This window comes from Euprymna scolopes, chromosome 32, assembly GCF_053919585.1.
Source record: "Euprymna scolopes isolate OS-2025 chromosome 32, ASM5391958v1, whole genome shotgun sequence".
NCBI lineage: Eukaryota > Metazoa > Mollusca > Cephalopoda > Sepiida > Sepiolidae > Euprymna > Euprymna scolopes.
In genome coordinates this window covers 19,536,596-19,553,506 of record NC_136513.1, presented here as the reverse complement: position 1 = coordinate 19,553,506, position 16,911 = coordinate 19,536,596, and the positions used below count along the sequence as shown (strand labels likewise).

General features: G+C 31.6%; 1 protein-coding gene and 1 pseudogene across 2 annotated transcripts in view; both read right to left on the bottom strand.

The window, feature by feature from the left end:
- The window catches only part of LOC145256233 (TNF receptor-associated factor 6-like), a 45,226-nt gene that overhangs the window by 16,490 nt on the left and 11,825 nt on the right, over positions 1 to 16,911 (bottom strand). Inside the window, exons 1-3 of one of the 2 annotated variants that reach the window (XM_080114877.1) lie at positions 13,262 to 13,510; positions 7,369 to 7,524; positions 3,390 to 3,503 (exon numbers count right to left, since the gene is read on the bottom strand). In XM_080114877.1, the coding sequence (XP_079971003.1) occupies positions 3,390 to 3,503; positions 7,369 to 7,524; positions 13,262 to 13,308 (317 nt within the window). In that variant the 5' untranslated portion in view covers positions 13,309 to 13,510. Of the gene's footprint in view, positions 1 to 3,389; positions 3,504 to 7,368; positions 7,525 to 13,261; positions 13,511 to 16,911 lie in introns of those variants that run through there. The other variant, XM_080114878.1, reaches the window with a different exon arrangement.
- Positions 5,109 to 5,265, bottom strand: LOC145256603 (U2 spliceosomal RNA; annotated as a pseudogene).

Below are 16,911 nucleotides of genomic sequence, written 5' to 3'. Positions count from 1 at the left end.
ATAAATTACATAACAAAAACACACATTCCTTTTGTTACACACCTATATTTGCATGTTAACAGACATCTTTTTCCAGAAAGAATATTAACTGCATTCATATCTTTTAAAAACATGATTGACATTATTAAAAATCTCCCTCTCTTTAACAATGCAAGCTCCCCTCCTTTTTTGAATTTCCAACGTCGTTTTCTGTTTCTGAAATAAAACAGCGTCATATTTCTACTCGCATTTTTGTTTTCTTAATCTCATTCATCCAGAGGAAGACTCAAAATAAAAGACAAAACGTTGATGAACACATTTGGTTTGTTCCTTTTTATTTCGCTATTTTGTCGGAATACTATTTCCATTATTCTCATCATATATATAAGTAAACAAGAAAGGAAAATGAAGGTATAAAAACTATGTGTTAGTATATGTATATATATATATATATATATATATATATATATATATATAATAATCTTTAAATGGAATATGTATTTAAATCAAAATTTAAATACCCAATGTTAGACTGACAAGATATATCATTTTTTTGTTTTTATATTATATTTTGTCGCCGAAGTAAAATAAAACAGGATTCCCACAAGATAGGCTAATACAGTAGTTGCTTTGAACTGAACGAAAATCTAATGTGGCCCCCTGTGGCCCCCCTTTAAAACTTGCAGAGACTTTACTGGCTAGAGATTTCGTCAAGTCTATTTTTAGACCAGATTGTGAAGCAGAGAGGAAGATGGGGGGGGGGCAGAAGTGGTATTGCTTCCCCTTTCTAACTGGACACTAGCGAAAAAAAAAAAAATAAAAAATAAAAAATAAAATAAAATAATCGCTCTTTTCGGTTTGGGCCGCCGACCTGTTAAGAGGTCTCTCTCCTCGTGGGAGGAGGGGTTGACTTCTTCTCATGCGAAAAGGAGATACGGATACACGAGACGTGGACAACACAACCTCCAGACATGCGAGAGAATGCGATGAGTTTACTTACTCATGAAAGAGACAATTTTTTCCCCATCATGCGAAGGAGATGCAGATGTACTGACGCAGACGATGATATACCTTATCCCTCACGAAAGAGACAGATATATAAAGTGTGAGCAAGAAAAGAGAACACGTGAATTTGCTATTGAAACTTTTTCCCCACCGAAGGAAATATCTTGGATTAACTGAGTCATTGACAAGTTGTGAAACACCAGCAAAAAAAAAAGGGGGGGGGGACAAAAGCGACCTATAAGTGCAAAGACTTTGATTACCCCCCCCCCCCTCCAAAGACTTTCGCTCATTTCAACATGCGTAGATATACCAGATTCCATAACTTTGAATACATTTCTTTTTCTTTCATTAAACTCTTCCTTTTTTTTTTTTTATCTTAAATAAATCTATTTTTGTATCATTTGGAAAAGTGTCTGTTACCTCATTATTTCATCGCGTTTTTATTGTGTTCATCCTTGTATCTCTATCCACTTGTTTTATTTTTTTTGCTATGTCACATATGCAATAAAGAGAAAAATACTTCCCTTATACCCCCACCTTTTTTGGCAACGTGTTACAAAGGTAAACGATATTTGCTTTTATCATTAAGTTTCCGTTCATACCTCTACGTTATAAATTGCCTTACCACACCTTTTATCGCATGTGTAACAATATATATTTATTCAACTATGCGCACATTTATTTAGGAGTGCTGGGTAAGTGGCGATTCATTATGGCATGGCATTTCGAAGCCTAATGCTTTTCATCTCATATAGCAATACAATGTATGCCATTATCGAAATATTTTAAGCCATTTCAATTTTTTCATGTGTATTGCTAATATATATATTTCTTATATTTTATATATATTATAATTGAAATATTTTTTTTATTTTATTATAGACTAGCCTGGCGTTGCCCGAGTGTTTGAAAGTGTGTGTTGATCAAAAAAAGTGGTAGTGGGTAGGCAGGCTCGAACCCATACCGTAAAGGAGGAAAAGAATGAGAAAAAAAGTGACATCTTTGCTTTTGCACCCATCACCAAACCGGAAGTGACAAATGTTTAAATTAAGGCTAGTCAATTGAAAAGAGGGGATGACTAAAAAATACGAGCGAAAAAAGTGAACCCTCCCTGTAGAAAGGTGCCCAGTTGAGGGTGAAGGAATTAATGTTTTTAGCCAATTTTTCGATATTTGTCATCCAAAGAGTCGAGGTTCAAAACGATACCAATCTCGTAAAAATCCATTGCCTCTGTCAAAAGTTTTAGGCAGACATACAAACATACATACATCTAACAGACAGGTGAGATTTAGATTATAGATTTCCTGCATTGTTGTAAGTTTACTAGTAAAGATTTTTTTTATTTTTCTCATTTTAAATTCAAATTTTTTTTTATCTTACTTTGAAAATTTTTATTTGAAATATGTATTTACTTAAATACAGATTTTATATCTATCATAATATATACAAGTTTTTATTTTTCTTTAAAAGCATTAATTTAATACTAGCGACTTGAAGTTAAAGTTTTAGTGAATTTAAAATGTGACAATTTTTATCTAATTTTATGAATTATCATCTTTTGTTGCATATTACTTTAAATTCTAATTTCTGCTTGCATGGTGAGGGTTATATCTGGAATTTCCTTAAAATATTACTACCTAATCTCCATGTCTGCTGCTTTCGATGAATTCATAAGATTTGTTCTCTGTAATTCAAAGCAGCTAACATCAAAAAAGTATTTGTAGCTCTAGTCCTATTACACCTTTGGTTTATTTTACTTTATTTTTTAAAAATTAGATATGAAATAAAAATTAGATATGAAATAAAAATTAGATATGAAATAAAAATTAGATATGAAATAAAAATTAGATATGAAATAAAAATTAGATATGAAATAAAAATTAGATATGAAATAAAAATTAGATATGAAATAAAAATTAGATATGAAATAAAAATTAGATATGAAATAAAAATTAGATATGAAATAAAAATTAGATATGAAATAAAAATTAGATATGAAATAAAAATTAGATATGAAATAAAAATTAGATATGAAATAAAAATTAGATATGAAATAAAAATTAGATATGAAATAAAAATTAGATATGAAATAAAAATTAGATATGAAATAAAAATTAGATATGAAATAAAAATTAGATATGAAATAAAAATTAGATATGAAATAAAAATTAGATATGAAATAAAAATTAGATATATATGGCAGTTCAGCTGATTGAGTTCAATCATCTTTTCAAAGCTGTGTTGTTTACAAAATAGATTAGAGACATACAATGGCGATTAAAGATGACGCCACACTACACTACAACAGAAACTACACCTTTTCACCATTTTTATTTTCTTGGTAAGCAATAATTGTTTTACTAATTTCTAAGGGATTGATAATATTAAGCTAGTAAAAAACTTACGTTAAATGCTCTTCTTGATCCCAAATCCACATTTCATACAAACAGCCTTCGTTAGGGCAGTCAACAATACCAAGACGTCTTTGAATTTCTATGTTGTCATCAGGAATAATAGGCCTGCATAAATAAAAAAGAAAAGTTAGATAAATACAAAAAAAAAAAAATTTTTTTAAACTTTCTATATCAATAAAATCATTACTACCTGTTAGTAGGGAAGGCAGAGTATCGCATTCCAAAAATCACAAATTGATCAAATAGTTGTATTTTTAAAGAAAATAAAATTTCATACCTAACCGAAGAGTAACACCTCACATTCCCATTTTAAAAACAGTCTCAAGAAACAAGGGAGATAACTTAATCTAAACTTGCCAGATTTTTGTTGTAATGTCTGCAAATTCCAATTAATTGCTTAAAATAAATAAACTTATCAATTTGCATTATTTTTGGAATACAATATTTTCTTTCCTATTTGGGTACATATTAGTGATGGGACGACTTCAATATTTTTCTGATTCCGATACAATTACTGATTCTGTGCTAAATTCCCGATTCCAATTCTTTATAAATCTAATTATTTAACTATACAGTTGTTATTTCCACTGATTTTCGTAAAAACACACGTTAAATATGCAGATATTTTCCTAAACGTCAAAATACACTTGTGGATGATGATCTATTGATTTAAGCTTTATTGGTATTTTTAAAATCAATAAATATTTATTATTTTATCATTATTACTACTAATGGAAGAGTTTAGTTTAAACAAAATCGAATAAAAAAGACAAAAGAATCGTTTTTGCCATCAAAAAATAGACAAATTTTTCTGATTCCGATACCCGCAAATCTTCCAATTTTTCTGATTCCCAATTCGGATTAATCGTCCCAACACTAGTACATACATTATACAAATTTTCATGTCTTTTAATGTAGGAGAAATTCTAAGCAAGCACTCTACATCCATTAAACCTAGAACTCTCATCCTTACATTCAACATGGCCATATCGTTGAAATCTCTTCTGTACATCTGTCTATATTGTTTAGACTTAATCTTCACCAAGGTCAGAAAATTCTATCAGGCGTCCAATTTCTACTAATGAGCATGTAAATTAGAAAAACAAAGTCTCATTCTAATATTTAAAACAATTTCACTGGTCATTTTCATTAACATGCAAAGAAAAGGAATAAGAAAAATTTGTTGGTTGCTCAAAGTCTTCAGCAGTTTACCTGGTTATAGTTAGCTAATGTAATTCCTAACGGAAGCGGTGACAAGGCAAATCTGTTCCTTTGCTTTTCTCTCACTCCTTTATCTCCCCTGTGCATGTACTTTTTTTTTTTTTTTTTGATCTTTTTTTTTTAATAATCATTGAAAAAATTTTTTTTGGTCTTATTTCAATTAAAAATTATTGAAATTAGTTATTTTTAAAAGAATTATTGAAAAACTTAAAATAATTTTTTAAGTATTGAACTATTTAATAAAGACTAAATTAATTTTATTGTATACTTTTCAATAATCTCCTTTTCTTATATTTTATTTCAATAAATTAATTCACAATAGAAACATTGAAGAACAATAACAGTTAAGGAACTGATTTGTCTTGTCACTGCTTCTGGTAGCGCTACACCAGAAGTTAGGCAGTACATTAGCTGACTATAATTGCTTATCTTCAAGTGAAAATAGCTGATGCTTGAGAACCCAGTGTACAAAGGCAGAGTTAGACACCAGGGTCGTTTTTTTAATGTGGAGAAAAGGTACAAAAATAAAAAATTGTCTCGGGCGTGAAGGACTGCTCCTCCACCGAAAGAGAACAAGAAATGGATGTGCAGCATCTGAAGAACAGATACTACACTTTGATCTTGGCCAAAAGGCCAAGATTGTAATGATGCCACATTTCTTTACTTCTGATCATTATGCTGTTGTTTCACCGACCACTTTACACATTAACTTTTATCCTCGAGTTGCCTTCAGGCTTTAATAAGAAATGACTCTCTTGTCAAAAAAAAAAAAAAAAAAAAAAAACTACTAAATACATACAGAGTAGAATTCTATATCCAACTTTTGTTTATGGAGCTTTACTGGTTAAATAAATAGAAATTCTATTTCATAGAGATTTGATATTTGTCTGAGGCTGAAACTATTACTATCTTTCCATGCTAAATTGTAGAACAGGGTGGAGTGGGGGGGGGGGGTTAATATCTTCTTATATCATCCTCCAGACATTACATCCTTTGTGTGTGTGGGTGTGAGGAGATAACATTTATTTTTTCTAACAATACCATCTTCCCAAGTATTATTACCACCTTTTGATTTTGTATAGGGGGAGGGGTAGTATTTTTTTTTGTCAATATACCACCAACCCAGGCATTACCTCTTTCATAAAGTGAAAAGCAGTATAGTATATATTCCTTTGTCATATATTAGCAAAAACTACAAATGAAAGGAGCATATCATTTCTAATATAAAAGAAATTATGGTTGTTTTCAAGTTTAGCATCCACATATTGACAAAGGCTTTCAGTGGTCCTGTCTGCTGGGGGGATTAACACCTCGTTTCATAAATACAGGGTGGACCCCCCCCCCCAAAAAAAAAACATAGAAAGTATATCTAGAACATATGCTGTAGAACGGAGAAAAAAATGCCAAAGACCCTAGTGTTTTGATGTGATGTTTTGAATATAATAAACTAGTTATGACCAAAGTTTCATTTCATTCGGACAAAACACTAAGAAACGGGACCTAATTAGAGTTGGGGCCCATTTTTTTTTGGGGGGGGGGGTCACCCTGTATATTTTTATCATAAAAGAACTAATTTGCTTTTCCTCCAATCGACAGGATTGCAAAAAGCCTTTGTCAATACTATGAGGCTAAACTTGAAAATATCCTAAATAACTTTTTTTAACCGTGTCAATCTATATAAATAAAACAGATGTGTGTCGCTCTGCATGAAAATATTTCATCAATAAACTGGTCATATAACACTGAAATTAACAGGAAATAGTAATCATATACTGAAGATGAGGCCTATAACCAGTAAAATCTTTGTTTGGATGGATGAATAACGCGTACAGAAGTCGGTAAGCTAAAATGAAAAATGTTCATTTCAACTTAACGACATGTTTGTATTAGTTTGCGCCTGCATAAAACTATAGCTAAAAGTGGTTTATTTTTAAAGCCATTTATCTGTCGGGTTAGCTCAAACGATGGCAAATGCAGTCGGAGTGCTAAATACACTAGTTTTGATTCTATCTGATGGTACCAAAGTTTTTTTTTTGTTTTTTTTTTAAACTTTTGAAATCAGTAATATATATATATATATATATATATATATATATATATATATATATATATATATTTAATATTAGATAATGGCTCTAATAATAACCATGAAATCTGCATAAATTAAAATATATTAAGTTTATTTTACAACAGGCATACCCCCTGCAAGTCTTTCATCAAACCAGAACTATTATAGGTTTGGTTGTTTTACGGCATGTCAACTCTTTTCGGGTTATTTAATGCCGAATGCAGTTATTTTTGGAAATAGTATTCATGTTACATCCAGTTATCTTGTAGAGGATTTTTTTTTTTCAAACTTTTTGTACTTTCAATCGCTAGTTTATAATGTTTGGTTTGTCTGTTTTATAGTGGATTTTATCGTTTTTGTTCCCTGCCCTGCAGAACATGAGTTTTGCAATGAGACAGAGAAAAGGGTTACAGTATTAATGTTTGGTATATTTAAAATTAGGAAACCAGTCAGAAAATGGGAATGATAGAAAGAGAAAGAGAAAGGGGAAATGGGAAGAAGGAAAAAGGGGGAAAAGGTGGATTGTTGTTTTTGTAAAACACAATTAAGTTTTGCAAAAAAAAAAAGTAGAAAAACAAAAAACATCAATGTTAGGTGCATTTCATCTCAGGAAGCCAATATCTTCAGACAGCCTGATCTGGTAGCACCATTAGAACTATTATAGAAAAGCAAATGACTTACCTTTCCAATGGAAATTGATCAACTTTATTACACATAGGACACGAAGAAATTCGAAGGGAACCATCTGCTTTGTAAAGACAATCGATACAAAATTTATGTTGACAAATCCCATAGACCATTTTCAATTTGGGACACATACACACCGTGCAATTGAACCTAGAAATAAAAACATATTTGGAAAAATAATAAACATTTAATCATTATATTTGGTTTAACATTTGTACTGCTTATTCGGAATAACGAAAATCGAAAAATTGAATTTCAACTAAAAGTATTATCTACATTAGGCATGTTAAACGCGGGGCCCGCAGGTCATATGCGGCCCATCGTAGACATGCTTGCAGCCTGCACAAATGATCTTCCTTACTCCCACAACTCATTGGCAGGAGTTTGGTACGTTTCAGTGTTTAATGTTTTTGGCCAATTTTTCGATATTTGTCGTCCAAAAGGTCAAGCTTCAAAACGATACTGATCTCGTGAAAATCCGTCGCAGACATACAAACATACATTTAAACAGACAGGTGAGATTTATATTATAGATGAAGGATAGTTCTATTGAATTTTGAGTATTTCTTTAAAAAATGCAATAAAAACTATTTTTTTTAAATCTGTCTATAAAAGAAAAGGATTTAAAAATTTATAAAAGATGAATTAAATTACAATTTTTTGTGAATTAAACATAGAACCACATATTGGTCATTAATTTGTCACATAAGCATTATTTGTTTTTTGAGATTTTTTAAGTTTTTACTTTACTTTTGAATTTAGTGATAAAATTCATTTTTTTTTCTTAATTTTATTATGTAACAACCTTCGTTCAGAAAATTAAAGTTTTTTTCATTTAAAACTTTCATCTTTGCTGGTTTTATTTTTAAAAAAAAAGTAAAGGCTCAAAATATATTTTTACAGGTAGTAATGAGTTTTAAAAATCGCTGGTCAAAAAATATTTCTTTTTCTGTCTGAGCTGGTTGTGTCCAACTTTTGCAGCCCTCATGCCAACACAAATAGACTCCTATGGCCCTTAGGAAACTGAGTTAGACATGCCTGATCTACATAGTGGGTACGTACATTATAAAGATTTTTCGTGTACGTTTTTACTGTTCAAAGTCCTTGGAAAAAGTGATAAAAAAAATCAAATACATAACAAATGTTATCAAAGGACTCTTCATTCCATAACGGATACATACCATTTAAACTTTTTCGATATTTTCATTTTTTTTTTAATGCCTTGATTAAACTGCACAAGTACCAAATATTTGTTACCGTGATATTTATTGGGTGGGTTTCCACTACGATTTTGTTTAATTTTTTATTTTTAAGTCATTATCAAGAATGCAAATATTCAGGTGTCAATTCTATTTTTTTTTTTGTTTTCATATAATGCTATAGGACTAAATAAACTTAAAGTAAGTAAAACCACGTTCTCAGGTGGCCAGAAAGTGAGTGCTCATTTTAAGTTAAATTTACATAGAAAAGTGATTACCTATTTTTCGAAAAAGTAATTTCTTCATATCATGAAAACTATTGTTTTGCGATGTAAACGGTTTGCAGATTCTTGTTTAGCACACCGAAATCTAAAAAAAAAAAAAAAAAAAAAAAAAAAAAAAAAAAAAAAATGGCCGGCCAAATAAACACGCATCGGCTCCGATGTTGAACGTTGCTCGATTAAGGGAGACATTTTTACAAGGGTGTGTGACCTAGCTTTTTTAAAATTTATTTTGGCTTGAAATTTGCGCATGATTTTTGTTATGATTTTATCTAGGCACCGCCAAAAATGGCCGAAAAATCAAGTTGTTTTTTAAAACGAAATTACATTTATTAAAATCCATTATTTCTGAGTAACTTTTTTTTTTCCAGAAAGATAAGACCCTGAATTTTATCATATAGAAAGCAGAATAATGTAAAACTTTTTCTACTATTTTTAATTAAATTTTAATTATTAAATTTTCCCCAAAATTTAACAATTGGCGTTTTTTGTTTTGCACAAAAAACGTATATAAATAGTTAAAAAGGTTTTTTGAAAGGTTTTTTGTCCAAGATTTAGGGTGATTTTCTATGAGAATATGCAAAAATATAATAAGTACCTGGATTTCAAATAATTCCATTTATTCATATAGGCAACCAGTTACTTCGAGTCGATTCGATTACTGTTTACATTTGTACTTGATAAAAAGCAAACTACGGAAGACCAAAACGCAAAAAAAAAAAAAAAAAAAAAAAAAAAAAAAAAAAAAAAAAACTTATTTTTCAGTGACGAAAATTTCAATGTATTATTAACGCCGAGGCTGGCCAGTACCAAATGGGTGACCATTTGTATGAGTTTGGTTTTTAATGTGTATGTGTGTGTGGGGGGGGGGGGCGGCAATTTAAAGCAGAATAAAAAAAATTATTTCAGCGCGTTTGGTCCACCGTAGTCGAAAGGCGGCAAACGTTTCCAAACTTGATCGAAAAAATAATGATATTTTTAACAAAGATTTAGCGAATTTTTTTTTGTATCGATTCTTCAAAGCATTCCCTGTTTAATAATGGTCATGCATTATTCGGCTCGCTAAAAAAAAATTGTTAATTTATTTATCAAAGATTTTAAAATGGCTTTTTTCGTATAAATATTAAAAAAAAAAAAAATTTTTTTGTTTTGCTTAACTTAAATTAATTATTTTACTTAACATATTCACCGAATTTCACACTTCAAAACTCAAAAGCGGGATAGTTAAACACAATCGAAGTTCTGATATTCATCCGTCAAAAAAAGGTATGCAAAATTTTTTTTTTTTTTTTTTTTAATCTATAATCCCGTCCCTTACAACAACACATGTTTTGTTCAGTTTCAGATGATCATTTTAAGCATATTTGGAACCCCCTCAAAACAAGGGGGGGGGGGGTTGTAAGCAAAAAAAATATATATATATATATATAAATATTGTTTATGAAAAATAAGTACAGTCATAAAGTTCATTCTTCTCTTAATAATCGCTGAAAATTTCGTATTGATCGGATAATTACCCGATTTTTGGTAGATTTTTAAAAAGACGGCTCGTCAAAAAGTACTTACAAAATACTGTTAGAAATTCGCTCAATATATGTTACCGTGACATAACTTGACATATATTCAGTGGTTTTTAATAGTATTTTGTCTAGTTTATTATTTATAACACCTTTTCCCGAACTTACCGTGTTAAAGAGAGAATAAGACGCCATCTTGAATTTTCCAATACATCGGTAAACACTGTATACTTTTCGAGCTGAACAAACATGTTAAATTGAATAAAAACACGAAAAATATATCCAGTTTGGTAGAAAAGTAACTTATCTTGCCTTTGATAACATTTATTTGTTATATATTTGTTTTTTGACAACTTTTTCGAATCTATGTGTACAGTAATACAAACCCAAACTTTTTTTTGTCTGAACGGTTTTTTTTTTTTCAATTTTAAACGTAAAAAAGACATTGTCTATGTCTTAAACACGTAAAAGTTGATTTTTTTTTTTTTTTTTTTTGCAACTCTTTATGTCAAATGGAAAAAGCCTAAAAAAGGGGCAATAAAAAGCATTTGAGGGGGGGGGCAGGAACAAGGATTATTTGTACATTTTTTTCGCCAGAAACAAGGACTTTTTTTTTTATTAGTGAAAGGAGGGTTTCGGCGTTCTTATTTGGTACAGTGACCAAGAAACCCTCCTTTTCGGCGGAGTCGTATCCACCGAAGACCCAGACCACCGTCACCACCGGTGTCAGAAGTCTGCCGACGTTGTGTTTTCTGCGGTTAAAAACGGACTCGTCGATTTCTACCGTTATGGCCTGGGCCTCAAATCTGCGGGGGATTCCTGAGAAAATAATCCCTGCATATATCACGCAGGAAAATTTTCCAATCCACAATTGTGTGGCGAGAACGTAACCCACATTCGCGATGGAGATGTTTTGTAGATGCCATCTCGAACGCCCATAAGTATATTATTTTTTTTTATACATGCGATGGTTAGTTGGGATTTTGAGAAGAAGGTCCCAATCCTAATGGAGGTCCATCGACGACATGTTACACTTCTACACCTCCAACCGTAAACGTCGGAAAGGCTTGTTCTCTTTGCAAGTACACAATCCTGGCCAAAATGTAAACACCTTTTCTCTTCTGCCAACAATTTCCGTTGCTGGCAAAAGTTTACTGCAGCCTCTGGGGTCTGGAGCTGGTCCGCAAGGTTTGTAATATTCATTATTATTTCGTCAGTTATCTTTTTAAAACAAATTTTTTTAACTCTCTCCAAATAAGCGTTTCTTGAGTTGTGAGACTCTTCCAATTGATAGCGAAATTCTCGTCTGCTTAATCGGCAACGCTCGGTTTTATCCGGCTGTTGACGTCATGCGTCGGACAAGCCGAGAATGCAGAGTTACGTCTGGTTCGTTAAATGCACAAGTACCGTTTTTAAATATTTGGAAAAGTGCATAAGCACCAAATCTTTTTGTTTTCATTTTGTTTCTTTGTTAAATCCGACAAAAAAAAAATAAAATAAAAAAGTTTACCAATATTTCCTTGTAAAAATAAGGATTTCTCCCCCAATCGAACAACGTTCAATATCGGAGCCGATGCGTATTTCGCTAGTATGGTAGAGCACTCGTGTACGTCGGCCAAAATATTTTGTTATATACGAACGTGAGACGGGCCTTTATGTAAAATTTTATCAAATTTTGCAGGTAGGTAGAGTAGTTATCTTGCCTTTGATAACATTTGTTGGTGCTTATGCACTTATTTTACCGTGCTATTTTTAATAGTATTTTCAAGTTAAAGATATCGTAAAACTTCAATTTATCTATTAAATTGTTAGGTTGAAAGTACAGAATAGTTAAAAAAAAAAAAAAAACTCCCCTCATAAGAATGGCTTTTTAAATAATCAGCAAGGTAACATAAGTGCACGACTGCACGACGAGTATTCATTTATTTTTCTTACCACTTTTTCGTAAACAAACTCTTAATTTTCTACCTTATCATTTTTTGTAAATTTTGGATATTTTCATTACTGCAACGTAACAATTCAGTGGATACCATTGATTTCACTTAAAAAAAAAAAAAAAAAAAAAAAAAAAATCAATATTTAAATTTTCGAATTTCGCTACAAAGAGCCTGTAAAATAAATGGTGCTAGTGCACTATCCGCACTATTTTTTTTAATCGTATTTCCAACTTTAATTAAAGTTTTATATTTTTTTATTCAATTGTAAGGTTAAAGTATAGAATAGGTACAAAACACCCTCCCCATGTTAAGAATGGCTTTTCAAATAATATCATTTCAGCACGGATCAATAAGTGCACTCACTAGTACCTCTTTGTTATTGTTAGGTGAAAGTACAGAATAGGTACACAACACTGACAACACTGCCGGGAATCCCCCGTCCCCATGTTAAGAATGGCCTTCAAAATAAGGTAATTATTTCAGCACGGATCAATAAGTGCAGGAGGAGTACCAAATATAAATAAATAAAAGCAGTAAAAATATGGCGAAGTTGGGTCCCAATTTTCTTTGATGAAAACATTGACGTATTATTTCGGTGCTAATGCATTTATTGGCCCGCGCTATTTTTTTAAATCGTATTTCCACGTTTAATTAAAGTTTTATTATATGTTTTTTTATTCAATTGTAAGGTTAAAGTACAGAATAGGTACAAAATGGCTTTTTAAATAACATTATTTCAGCTGGGATCAATAAGTGCACTGCATGAGTACCATTATTTCTTAATTTAATAACGAAACGCTTCAATATTATTTATTTAAAACATTTGTCACGCACCTCTGCTGTATAAAAGAACCGACAGAAAATAAACCAAGAGAAACATGAATTTAGTAAGAAAAATAGTTTAATTAATTAAAATAAATAAAAATAAAAAACAAAAAACAAAAAAAACGAACCTCTGCTCATCCACGTTCTCTTCCGTGATAGTTGGATTTGAATACATTTTATTCAAAATATATGTCCAAAGAAATTACGGGTGAACAAGCGGTAAAATAAACGAAAAAAAAAAAAATTATTATGCAAACTATTATCGTTGATTTCAAATTCTTTCAAAAGTTTAGAAGTTAACGTTCAAACAACGTGAAAATAATATAATTAAATTATTTCGTGGCATCCATTGTTGTTGTTGTTGATTTCATTTTCGCGCCTTTGAATTTGATTGGTCAATAGCGTAGCGAAACAATGACGCCCTCTATTTTTTTGTTGTAACGATCAAAAGGGGCGGTAACTCTTGTAAGCTTATGTATTTCAAATAATTCATAACAGCTGTTTATTCCTTTCCATAGGTCAACACCGAAGTTCTTATTCGACTAACGAAGTTCATTCCGTTCAGTACGAAATGGATGATTATTATTTGTTAATATCGGGCGCTGAATGTTGGATAAGGACGACACATTAATGCAAAAATTAACGGATTGCCGTCTGACAATTGCAAATAAAAAGGTTATCTTCTAACAGTTATGGTCATGGTGTTAACGCGTTGTGATTGATTGAGTCAGTTGATTTAATTCGCAACCCAGTTCTTATTTAAAATTCAACGTAATTTTCTAAAAAGTATAGAAAAATCTTCGGTATTATTTTACTTTAAAAAAAAATGTGTTCTATACGAACGTGAGACGGGCCGTCTCATGTTCGTATAGAACAAATTTTTTTTTTTTTCTCATGTTCGTATAGAACAAATTTTTTTGGGGGGGGGGGTAAATTTGGGTAAATTTTCAGATTAGGTCCACCTCACCTCCACAATTTCCTTTTAAATGACGACTTGTAAAGGTTTTCGACTATGCTGTATACGAAAATCGCATTGGAATTTTGCAGAAATAAGTAGTTATCGAGATATAAAAAGTTGTATTATGCATTGTATTCTTTGGCGACCATCTTTTTTACGCGCGTGCCATAAACAAATCTACTCATCTATGACGGACACTGCACGCGCGTAAAAAAGATGGCCGCCAAATATCTCGATAATTAATTATTTCTGCAAAATTTCAATCTGATTTTCGTATTCAGCATAGTCGAAAACCTAGAAAAGGTGTCATTTAAAAGAAAATTGTGGAGGTGGACCTAATCTACAAAAATACCTCTTTTTTGTACATTTCGGTGTGTTAAAAACGAATCTGTAAACCGCTTCCGTCGCAAAAAAAAAAAAAAAAAAAAAAAAATAGTTTTCATGATATGAAGAAATTACTTTTTCGAAAAGTGGGTGATCACTTTTTCATGTAATTTTTTCATATCGTGAAAACTATTTATTTGCGACGGAAACGGTTTGCAGATTCGTTTTTAGCACACCGAAATGTAAAAAAATATATATTCTATACGAACGTGAAACGGGCCTTAAAGTAAAATTTTACTAAATCTTGTAAGCTGATCAAGTAGTTTTATTTTTAATTAACAAAATCAAATTTTAGTAGTAAGCAAAAAGGGATTGTCTCATATCACCATCTTGAAATAACAAGTGCAGATAAGTTCACAATAATTCAAACTTGCAAGATCAGCCTTGTAATGCTACCAATTTCACATTAATCTTTTTAAATAGTTTTAAAAAATTATTTTCTTTATAAAAATAAAACTATTTGATTAATTTACATCATCAACGCTCTGATCCCCATCTGGCATCAATTGAAATGAATGGCTCTCATCTTGGAGAGGCCTCATGTTTTGAGAAGCTTCAGGGCTGGACCTTTACTCCTGATCTGAAATGGAACACGTACATCAAATCTGTTGCCAAAGCCACTGGAAAAATGGGATCCTTCTATCGATCTAGTAGATATCTCACTGCTGATGCAATTCTCTATCTATATAAGAGCCAAGTTCGTCCAAGGATGGAGTACTGTTGCGACATCTGGGCAGGAGCTGCTAGAAAGGACTTATCCTGCCTTGATAGAATTCAAAATAGACTTTGTAGCCTCATAGGAAATGTCCTTTTTTCTTCCCTGCAACCTCTATCTCACAGAAGAGATGTAGCGAGTTTACCTTTACTTTATCGTTATTTTCATGGCAAGTGCTTGACTGAGCTCCAATCTGTGATCCCCGCTCCCCAAACTTTCACAAGAAACACCTGTCTAGCTGAAAACACTATCAATAATTTCCCCCACTCTTTATCTGTGCCTAAACCTAAATGTAGATTCCATGAACAAAGCTTCTTTCTTAGAACTGCATGCCTGTGGAACTGTCTTCCGTTTTCCTGCTTTCCAGCTGACTACAATATGGTTGTCTTCAAGTCCAATGTAAACAAGTTCTTGATAAGCCGTTCCACTTAAGTTAACAAATTTACTGAATTTCCATGACTGACAATTACTATATTGTCCAATTTCTACTGTACACTCTTTAACCCTTATCCTCGATTGGCCCCTGAGCTTTGATAAGTGGTGATGCCTATGTAAATAAAAAAATATTTATGTGATTTTTTTTGGAATTTGACATATCTGTTCCATAACGAGTACATATCTCATACAGATTTTTATGTAGTTATGTTTTTTTTTTAATTAGGTTGAATTCTAAAAAAAAAAAAAATTATTCCCTTAACCTTCCCCCCCCCCCGTTACATATTGTCTGAAATATGGGTTTTAAGCAGGTTAGCCATGGTATGAGTTCTTATGGTGATATGTGGAGGGATGTATATGGTGTTGCAGGACAAACGGGTGTCGGTGTTAGTCCCACAAACTAAAAATAAAAATCAAGTGTAAAATGGTGGTGGCAATCAAACAAAGATGACTGAGGCGGAATAAATAAATTAAACACAAAATTTTTTTTTTTTTTAAATTGTAAAAAACGGTTAATTAAACTACAGAAGCACCTGTTAAAAACTATGCAAGTTCTATAATTGAATACCCAACTCAAAAAAAAAAGAATAAATAATAATAATAAATAAAAAACAAAGTATATTTTTTATAAACCGCTCGTGTAAGCTTACTGACAGCATTATCAGCGTCTTAACTTATGAAAAAACTGAACGAATCTCTTTAGTAAAAAAAAAAAAAAAAAAAAACTGCGCCGGTTTTCAGGGGTGCTGAAAACAAATATCCAAACTATACAAATGCCCTTTTTATAGATCCAAACTAGCTCCACGAAGACCATAAAAAAAAAAAACATTTTTTAAAATGTGTTTTTCTTGTAATCTGATTGGATGAAAAGAATAACATCTGTGTGACATAAGATGCTTTCGACTACGTCCGCATGAACAGGCAAAGTTTAAGAGAAGATAAGAAAGTTTCTTCTTAATTTAAGTCTCATCCTGCGACTGAGGTAGTTGAATAAAATGATGCAGAAAGATGAAAGTTCTTGGTTAGAAATAATCAGGTCTTTTAGGAAGAATTAAAGAATATAAAAGTCCCTTCACTTTAGCGGAAAGTTAGAAAAGGGTAAAAAGTCCATTAGGGTAACGAGTCCATCTCCATATGGAGGAATCAATTGTCAGGCGTATGCATGTTTAACGTCCTGAGGACGGAGATCAACGTTGATATCTACAGCATGCTGCTCAAAGGTCGACTGACTCGTTTGGGCACAAAAATGCCCTTTTTATAGATTCAAACCGGCTCCACGAAGACCG